This window comes from Helianthus annuus, chromosome 7, assembly GCF_002127325.2.
Source record: "Helianthus annuus cultivar XRQ/B chromosome 7, HanXRQr2.0-SUNRISE, whole genome shotgun sequence".
Lineage (NCBI taxonomy): Eukaryota > Viridiplantae > Streptophyta > Magnoliopsida > Asterales > Asteraceae > Helianthus > Helianthus annuus.
The window spans coordinates 125,005,925-125,016,485 of record NC_035439.2 but is presented as its reverse complement, the minus strand read 5'-3'; the positions used below and the strand labels follow the sequence as shown (position 1 = coordinate 125,016,485).

Here is a 10,561-nt window from a genome sequence, read left to right as displayed (position 1 = left end):
ATGGGTTTTAATGTTATTTCCCCTTTTCAAAATAAGACGGCTGTAATCAACTCCCACATGGGGTCTACTCCAAACAACACTAATCCCAAAGAGGGGTCCCACAATGACGGCGATACAGAAGATTCGGTACTGGGCCCCTATGATACCCCCTCCTCCACCACGTGGGAAGCCCATTGATCTTTGGGCCAGAAATTTTGCTATTGGGCTCAATAACTTATTTGAGGAGGCTGTTTTAGAGACTCCACCCGATAGGCCCAAAGGTGACACTCAACTTAATGAGCCTAGTCTCTCCCCTGACCCTTTTAACCTCAGAGAGTTGCTCAACCAGGTGATAGAAAAAAAATCTGGACTCGATCTCAACAACCCACCTAATAACTCTGAGGAGATGCTTAATCACTCTTCCCCTACTGTAATTCGCACGGGTAACCAGAGGAAAGCTAAGTTCAAGTTTCCATCTATGAAGATGAAAGACACTCTGTGGGGCTCAAAAAGTGTTGACTCCTCAAAACTTAGGAGCAAAGCGACGGCAACAAGATCGGTTGATACAAACTATTCCCCCGTTGATTCTAATCCAGGCGTTGACACCCGTGAAATCGATAAGGAAGCAAGTATCACAAAAGAAGTGGCTGAAGGTTTGGGTTTTATGATTAATGAAGAAGAGATCAGGAACCAAATTTTGGTTGAACAAGCGTCCAAAGTTCTCCGATGAATTATTTAAGTACCAATATTAGAGGGGCGGGAAATTCCTTGAAAGCAGTTCATATCAAGGAATTGAAGAAGCAGAATAACATCAATTTTATAGCCATACAGGAGACTCAGTTTACCGATTCTGCCAAACTACAGGTAAAATCGTTTTGGGGTAACTCTCTCTTTGAATTAGAATATGTGAATGCATCGGGAAGATCGGGTGGGTTGTTAAACATTTGGGACCCAAATATCTTTGCTTGTACCTCATCAGTCCATAATAGGTTTTTCCTGGCATCAATTGGGGAATTAGTAATTGGGAGGGAGAAATTGAACATCGTTAATATCTATGCCCCTCATGATAACAATCTCAAAAAGGAACTCTGGAATGATCTAATTAACCTGATGGAATCTCACACTGGGTCCTGGATCCTAATGGGAGACTTCAACTGTGTACGTGAACCTTATGAAAGGAAAAACTCAAAATTCGATCCCCTCGCAGTTGAATCTTTCAATCAGTTTATACGTGATGTTGCCCTATCCGAGTATGCTATGATTGGTTGCTCATTCACCCATAGATCGGATGATGGCAAACGGTACAGCAAGATCGATAGGGTCCTGGTTTACCAATCGTTTCTGTCTAAATGTCCCTCGGCTAAGCTCACGGGTCTGCCAAGATATAGATCGGATCACCGCCCCCTAATGTTAAAATGTTCCGAGGTTAAATTTGGGCCTCCCCCTTTCAGGTTTTTTAACTCGTGGCTAAATGAAGACAGCCTAAAGAAAATTGTGGTTGAATCATATAACGATGTACTTCTTCACAACCACCTCCATCTCATTCCCATCCCTCATTCTTTTCCGGCACCCACTGCCGGAAGTTATGATTAAACCTTCATTCTCTCCTGTTATTTCCTCCACCTTTAAATTCTCAACCTCTAGAGGAAAGTTCAGAATCGCTTTAGAACCACGCATCTGAAATGCCGCTCTATCATACGCCTTAGCCGCTTCAACACCTGTATCAAACGTCCCCAACCACACTCTCGCACCGTTACGCTTCGGATCTCGAATCTCCGCTGCGTACTTTCCCCATGGCCTTCGTCTTACCCCTCTGTAGTGTGCCTTCACCTCCTCAGCAGACTCTGATTCCTCCGAATTGTTCTTCGAGTTAGATTTTTCGGTTCTATTGTTAACGGATTCCGGTACTGTAAGGTTTATTGAGAAATGAGTTACAGGTTGTTCCTCAGAGATAAGGTAATCAGAAACTGATAGATCAGATTTTTTATGAGAAGATTGAAGCATTGGATATTAAGGCTGAATCCAACTCTCTTTCAAAAGAGGAGGCTTCTAACAGAGAGATTTGGGTTAAAACTCTGGCTGAACTAGAAGACAATAATATGGAAGACCTCAAGCAAAGGGCAAAAATCAAATGGCTAATAGAAGGGGACGAAAAACTCCTCCTTCTTTCATGGGATAATCAAAAGCCATCAAAAACACAACAGGATTAATGGTCTCAATTTTAATGATGTTTGGGTCTCGGAACCTGAAGCCCTAAAGGAGGAAATCAAAAGATATTTCGAGCAACTTTTCAAGGAAGATAAGCACAATAGACCGAGTTTCATAAATGATGGGTTTAAGACTCTCTCGTTGGATCAATCGACCATGCTAGTAAAACGCTTTTCTAAAGATGAGATAAAAGAAGCAATTTGGGATTGTGGAGGCGACAAGACTCCAGGACCAGATGGGTTCACTTTCGGTTTTATCAAATGTTTTTGGGACATCCTGGAAGCTGATTTCATCAAGCTAGTGGATTACTTCTATGTGCATGGGAAATTAAATCGAGCTTGTAACTCTAGCTTTATCACCTTGGTACCTAAATCCAACAACCCCCAATCTATTAAAGAGTTTCGTCCCATTAATCTTATTGGTTGCATCTCAAAGCTTATCTCGAAACTGTTAGCCAAAAGACTCAAGAAGGTGATAGGCCATTTGGTGAGTGACACTCAAACTGCTTATGTAGAAGGCAGAAGTATTCTGGAAGGACCTTTAATAATCAATGAGCTTGTCTCGTGGTGCAAAAAATCGAAAAACAAAATGATGCTCTTTAAGGTTGACTTTGAAAAAGCGTTCGACTCTATTAGTTGGAGCTTCCTGGATAGTACGTTCTCACAAATGGGATTCCCCGCCTTATGGCGAAAATGGATTTTGGGTATCCTATCATCTTCAAGATCCTCGGTACTAGTTAATGGCTCTCCCTCTTTTGAGTTCACAATTGAACGAGGTGTTCGTCAAGGGGACCCCCATCCCCTTTATTATTTATTCTTGCAATGGAGGCATTACATGTGGCTACGGTCACAACGAATGCCCAGGGGCTCTTCAAAGGTTGCAAGTTGCCCAACAATGGTCCTACCATTTCCCATTTATTATACGCGGACGACGTTTTGTTTGTTGGTGAATGGCCCGACTCAAATATTCACAATCTTGCAAGAATCTTGAGATGCTTTAACCTAGCCTCCGGTCTCAAGGTCAATTTCAACAAGAGCCAACTCTTTGGCATCGGTTTGAATTGTGATTTGGTTGAGCAAAAGGCTTCAATTCTTCAGTGCAAGATGGGTGTGCTTCCTTTTACCTACTTGGGGCTTCCAGTGGGTTTGAACATGGGCTTGGTAAAAAACTGGAAACCGATAATAGATAGATTTGAAGATAAACTCTCGATATGGAAAGCTCGTACACTATCTTTTGGGGGAAGAGTGACACTTATACAAGCCGTGTTAGGGAATCTTCCATCCTACTACCTATCCCTGTTTTCCGCACCGTCCCTTGTGTTGAAATGTCTTGAAGGCATACGTCGTAAATTCCTATGGGGTGGCTGTACGGATAAAAATAAAATTTGTTGGGCTCCGTGGCATAAAGTTGTAGCTCCAAAAAACAACGGGGGTATGGGGATTGGTAGTTTGGACTCTCTGAATAAATCCCTTATGATTAAATGGGCCGTTCGGTTTAAGAATGAGCCCACCTCACTGTGGGCCTCGGTTATATCAGCAATACATGGTGGAGGGCGTTGTCTGTCTTACATCCCTTTGAAGTCCTCCATAAGCGGAGCATGGAAGTCAATCGTCAACATGGGCCGATTCTCACCAAATCAACCTATCAAAGTGCAGGAAAGACTTACACCGATAATTGGTATAGGGGACAAAGTATCGTTTTGGTTGGATAATTGGGCGGCTGAGGTACCCTTGCGGGTTCTATTCCCTAACTTGTTCGCAATTGAAACCGAGAAGCAATGCAAAGTAATGGATCGTTACACCTACAACCAAGGAAAAGTGGTATGGTTTTGGGGCAGTGAGCATACAATTAGCAGCAATGACTTGGCAATTGAATGGGGGGAATGCTTGGCTATGATAGAGAAGGTCAATATACAGTTGAAGTATGACATTTGGCAATGGAAGACAGGTGCAGAGGCAGGAGGGATTTTACGGTCAGTAAGCTCAGATCGGAGTTGGATCACATCGACACCATGAACGAGACAAGAGTTATCAAATGGTTACACTGGATCCCAAAGAAAGTAAACTGTTTCCTTTGGAGGGTGGTTCTTGACCGTGTAGCAACAAGAGAAGCCCTACAATTGAGAAACATTCCGCTCACTTCCATTAGCTGCCCTTTCTGCAACATTGCGGTGGAATCGGTAAATCACTTATTGGTATCTTGTGACTTGGCCCAACAGATTTGGACCGTGATTTTCCAGTGGACGAAATTGCCCCACCAAGGTACACTCTAAGTGTTGTGCAATTACTTGAACTCATCCTCTCGCATAAATGTAATAAGATCAAGAAAAGAAGTTTATATATGGTCGTGGCGGCAACTTGCTGGATAATATGGCTGACAAGGAACGACATCATTTTCAAACAAAAGTCAACATCGGTGTCTAAAATAATAGCCGACATCAAAGCGGTTTCGTTTACATGGATCAACAATCAAGCTGGACTCTCGGACCTTGGATGGGATAATTGGAGGTCTTTTAATTTTTAAAAAAAGTAATATGTAATAGGCGTTCGTTTTCTGTACTTTTCCTTCTGTTTGTATTATTCCTTGAGCACCTTGCTTAAGTCTTTTATAAAATTTCCTTCTTTCTCAAAAAAAAAAAAACAAAAAAAGAACATAACCGCTCTCCCCACTTCTCTCTAGCCGATAACGACAATATTTCTTCCACTTCTTTATTTTTTCTTCCTTTTTTGGCGGCCTATTCACAGTACAACACCTCATCTCCATTTTGTTCTTTTTTTATTTCAACAGAAAAAGCTGCAGGTCTGGTTCATGTACCCATTGTAATTGCTTTAGACTATAAGGGTGAACGGGGCATATGCGATGAGTGTAGTCCCCGAGCGGGAACACCGCCGCCATTAACGCGGGGAGGGGAAGCGGGGTGGGGGATTGGTGAGAGGTTACCGTATGAGAGAGAGGAGAGGGAGAGATGGTGATTGATTGTTAATGTGGGTCCACTCTTTTTCCACCAATCATATTTTTTTCTTCTTTTTTTATAAAAAATAATTGTGTGAGTGGAATGGTGCCAACGTTTGAGTGCAAAATAGGGACTTAAGAGGGGAGTTGACGTAGCACGTGCTGATTGGGTGTGTGTAAGAGAGGGGACTTCCCTAAGAGAGGAGTGCCCCTCTCACCCTAAGGTGTGGAAGGGCTTGGGTTCAGGGTATTGTTCGACATGTAGTAGGTGTAGGCTTCACTAGTCTACACCTAAAAAAGGGAGTGTGGAAGGGGCGTGGCCAGGCCGGCGTTGGGGTGCCATGTAGCACCTAATTTTTTTTTGTTTTTTTATATTAATTATCAACACCCAGCCAACCATTGCCAGACACGTCATCTCAGGCCAGAGCTCCACGCCAAACACTATTGCCACGCCAAGCGGGCCACGCCCATCAAAACGCCAACCCGGGGTGGTGTACCCGGCGTTAAAGGGCCAACAACACCCCTTGGCCACGCCCACACCCACCAGTATTATCCTCTCCAAAACTGCAACAGCCTTTTTTTCTTGTTTTTTTAACGGCCAACTAAATCACCGGATAAGCATCCTGAGATGCTCTTAATCGAGTAAATACATCCACTCCTCCATAATGGTTAGAGTTGAATGCATACCCGAGCCACCATTTCAGGGGAAACCGCCCGCCCGAAGGCCCACTACGGTAAAACCCAGTTATGCTTGGTTTCGAACTGAAGACTTCCAGAGAGGCTTAGTTCTAAAATTCAATGTCACCACCATTTTCCTTCAAAATGATGCTAATAAGAATTGAACTTAGGAACTTAAAGAAAGAAATCAAATAATCAACCACCAGACCAACTTCTCAGCCCCAAATTTGAAACTCCCCAATTTTTCTTTTTTTCCTCACATTTTATTATTCTCCATTTACAGATAATTGCTATATTTTATGGTTTTGTAACTTTCCCAGTCCCTTTTTATTTTGTTATGATTGCAAAATAAATAAATCAAAATGATATGGATTAATTTGGAGAATGCACATCAAATGTGCTGGTACATACCTACTAACCTGTTTATGTACGTAGATATTGTTTATCATTTTCTTTTAAAACAAAAGCAATTATATTTTTCGTTAGAGGTGTGCATGGCTTTTACGATATGTTTGGGGGTCAAATCGAAAATTCAGTTTTTAGGTTTAAAAAAATCGTATGGTAAATTTTTGGGCAAAAAAATGGAACATATGAATTTGGTCTGAAACTTTGGGCCTATATTTTATATTTGTCAATACGATACATTATACATATATGTAAAATAAAATTTTGAGATAGAAAAACGATAGTAAATTAAATTCAACGCGTGATCAAGAAAATAATTAACATTATCTGGCACCAGCGTATACATATATGTTTTCAGATTTATCACTTTCCCTTACTTAATCAATCTGTATTATATAAAAATTGCTAAAGAAGTTGGCAAGTGAAGAAATGGGATACAATAATGAAAATATAATATTATTGACTTTTATTATAGAAATTAACCATTTATTAAAGAAGCTGATAAGGAGTTCTGGACTACGACCCCTCAACAATTGTTAAGCATAAGCCATAAAGTTGATTATGTATAATGAATGTAACACAATGACAATGACGCCAAATACTATAAATAATTATAAATATTATTTCCTTCCAAAGATTATTATTTCTTGAATTTAAAGACCTTTTAACATCATCAAAAATTCAAAATCACCTTTTTAGTTTTTATTCGAACTTCTGTTTTTGTTTTCCTGTTGCATTCTTATTAGTCTATTATTACTCATATTATTACAACTATAAATATTTTGCAGTAATTTTACTATGTTGAATATCCTAATATGATATACTATAGCGACACCAAGTTCTCGTCTCATGTCATACCTTATCGTGTGATTATAATGCCAGAACAACAACAACAACAATAACTGTACTCTGTAAATCCCGCAAATAGCAAAACGATTGATAGGGTCTAGAAATGGTGAAATGAAGGCAAACCTTAGGGACAGAGAGGTCGCTTTGAGAGAGACCCTCGTCACTATTAACAAATAATAGACAAACAAACCAGACCTAAAAAATAGCCATAGATAACGACCAAATAACAGACAAAAGGTTATGAATGCGTCAAAAAACCAGAAGTTGGTACTTGATTTTTAACCAGCAATTCTACAATGCATGGCTAAGAACATTCACAATTGTCGGGTTTATAGTGCTTTTGAGAAGATACAGGTTCATGTGGAAGAGTCAGGACACGGCGCAGAAAACACCCAATAATGGGTTTTGTGAGGGAAGGGATGACAAATGCATGGGCAAAGACAAAGGGGGTCAAGAGGGTTCGCTGACCCCTAGTCACCAAATTTTGTTTGCAAATACAAGGTTTTTTATTTTTATTTTTAAACAAACATGAGTTGGACCCTCTAGTTGTAACACGTATAGAATAGAATTTTACGATAACCCTTTGACTAGAAAGTTTTGGTTCCACCACTACGTTTTTGGAAGCAATTTTGGTTGTTAGAGGAGCACAACTATGATAGGTGCTTTTGTGAAGCCGAATTTGAAGCCTCATGTTGTGAATGGTGTTACGAATCCCTTTCATAGTTCGAAACATGGTCAACAATGAATTATACACCACCTGATCAACAGCTAGTTGGAGCTTATGACTGACTGCAACTATTATCATTAACTATTTTATGGTCCACATCTTAATTTCTAATAATATTCTTAAATATTCATTTGGCAAGAATATGCACACGCATAAAAATTATTATTCCTTGAAACTAAAATTTATGGATGGTACAATATGGCCCATACGGAAACTACAACTTGAGGTTGACGTGGAATATGTATGAGTCAGCAAATGATAAGGTTGGAAGCTACGAAAGAGTGATCAAGCGTGTCTGAGTGGCTCCCACGTTAACTACCGAAAGTCTGCATCAAACGGATTGAAGTAAATAATTAAATAAGTAATGATTTGTTTGTCACCAATCCTTAATATAGTATTAGAACTAAAGGGTGGTTTACTGTTGTGGCTTTTAGGGCCGGCCAAGTATTATAGAAAACAAAAAAGTTGCTCTAGACAATATTTTAAGTTAACCATGTCCTTTTTTCAAGACTTAATTGATTAGTCACCTTGTTTTAATATTTAGGGAGTGGTGGAGTCGTTATAGTGTCTCAGTTTCCTAAATCCCAATCTCCACGTCCGCGATTTACGATTAATAAGGAATAAGTATGTCGAAATAAGGCTATAGGGTGTGGACAAACTAATAGTTTTCGAGTTTTCGCGATAACTAGAGTTTATTAGTAGTATGGCTCTTAAAAGAGCGAACTGTGCAGTCGAGCTGATGAGGTGCCTTAAACGCCTACGGGACCCTCAGAGCGAGCTCCTCTTGCTTCGTTCTTGTATGGGTGTTGCTAAATTACTATTTGGTCTTCGAACGTGTCAACCTTCTTTGGTCGTGGAGCTGTCTCTGTTTTTGATGAAGGCCTCCGGGGAGCATTAGAGGATATTGTTGTTTGTGGGGGTGCCTTTTTTGGAGATCTCCAGTGGAGGTTGGCTTCTCTCCCGACCCGGTTCGGAGGCTTAGGGATTTGTACGGCCGAGGATGCCTCTTCATATGCTTTCGTGGCTTCAAGAGCCCAATCTTGGGGTTTACAAGACCACATACTCCGAGAATGTGGTGGAGATGTTTTAGACTCCGATTACAGGAGTGCGTTGGATCTTTTGCATAGTTCTCTTCCCGACCTTGATATTGACGGTTTCTACATTAAAGACACCGCCCCTCCTAAATCCCAGAAAATTTTGGCGAATGCCTTATATGGCGAAATTGTCAAGAGGTTTGAAGAGAAGTTTGTTTTATCCCCTCGGCAAAGAGCTGTGTTTGAATGTCTACGTGCCCCACATGCTCAGGATTTTCTGTCTGTCACACCTATTGAAGGCTTGGGGCAACACATGTCGGCTGTGGAATATCGTGCTATCCTTAGATACCGACTGATGATTCCTTTGTTCCCAGTTGACGAGCCATGTTCGGTATGCCGCAAAGCGTGTTTGGATTCTTTCGGCGAGCACGCGATCCACTGTAAAGAGCTACCAGGGTTTAAATATCGGCATGATTGGGTGAGAGATGTGTTATGTGATGTTCTTAAGCGGGCCGGGATCTCTGCCAAAAAGGAGGCCCCAGTAAATTTCCTGACTGACCCCTTAGAGGGGAGGTCCACTTTACGCCTGGCGGACATCCTTGTGTTTGGATGGGAAGGGGGGAAACACGCTTGTGTAGATCTAACTGGAGTCTCCCCCCTTGTCGGGCTCAAGGACAAGGGCTTTGTCGTAGGGCAAGCGGTGCTCAAGGCAGAGGCGAGCAAAGTGGCAAAACATGAGAAAGCCTGTCTGGAGAATCAACATGTGTTTGTCCCGTTTGCGTTTGATACCTTTGGTGGTCTCGCTCCTGACGCTGTGCGACTTTTGAATCGGGTTCAAAAAGTCGTTAATAGTAATTCTTCGTAGCTAAAGGTTTCAAACTTTGTATTTAGTAGAATTGGTTTTTATATTCAAAAGGGGGTGGCGGCGCAACTTGTTGCCCGACTACCTGCCATTGCTTTGTAATTGCCCTTTTTCATGTGGAATGATATTGTAGTGTTCTATATATATTTAAAAAAATCTGGATGTTTTTATAAATAAGGGTCTGCTTAAAAGACCCAAAGTATTATAAATAAGGGTCTGCTTAAAAGTTAAAAAAATGGCCTGCTAAAAAGTTTTATAACCCAATTAACAAGCCCAAGTGACTAATAAACAAAATTATAACCCAATTGGCTGGGAAACAGAACGTCGCATGGAAACATTCACGTTCACGTTTCCTAAAACGTTGAAGACTCTTGATGAAACTAAGCTTAAGGCGTGTTGTTATCGCCTTCAAGATGCATTGAAGTATGAAGGAGAATCCGATATTGATGCTAAAAAATTGTATACGAAGTTGAAGTTGATTAATACAATTTTACCGAGACACGTTGACAATCCTTTTAACGTTTTAGACTATATCTTCCAACGCAATACTACTTCTCCTAATGTTATAAATGCATATAAAATGTTGTTGACAATTCCGGTAACCGTGGCATCGGCAGAAAGAAGTTTCTCAAAGTTGAAGTTGTTGAAGACCTATTTACGTTCTACAATGTCACAGGAAAGGCTAAATGGGTTGGCGACAATATCTATTGAAAGTGAAATATTAGATACTATGGATTACAAGGAGTTGATCGAGAGCTTTGCTTCGAAAAACGCTAGGAGGACCACACTGTTCGCTTAGTAAGTAGGTACGATACTTTGATAATTTTTGCTACACTATTTTTGTTAATTTGTTTTATCTCTTTCATA

At 40.7% G+C, this 10,561-nt stretch overlaps 2 protein-coding genes across 2 annotated transcripts; one reads left to right on the top strand and one right to left on the bottom strand.

Annotated features, from left to right (window-relative positions):
* Positions 1-1,482: 1,482 nt before the first annotated feature.
* On the bottom strand, positions 1,483-1,983 carry LOC110866859 (ethylene-responsive transcription factor 5). Its single transcript, XM_022116006.1, has one exon. It carries the CDS (start codon positions 1,981-1,983, stop codon positions 1,483-1,485), a length of 501 nt encoding a protein of 166 aa, XP_021971698.1.
* Positions 1,984-3,008: 1,025 nt separating this feature from the next.
* Positions 3,009-4,202, top strand: LOC110866858. The gene has a single exon (XM_022116005.1). The coding sequence runs from the start codon at positions 3,009-3,011 to the stop codon at positions 4,200-4,202; it is 1,194 nt and encodes a 397-aa protein (XP_021971697.1).
* Positions 4,203-10,561: the final 6,359 nt, after the last annotated feature.

Coding starts and splice junctions, on each gene's coding strand:
- LOC110866859 (XM_022116006.1), bottom strand. CDS start 1,983: ATGCTTCAATCTTCTCATAAAAAATCTGATCTATCAGTTTCTGATTAC.
- LOC110866858 (XM_022116005.1), top strand. CDS start 3,009: ATGGAGGCATTACATGTGGCTACGGTCACAACGAATGCCCAGGGGCTC.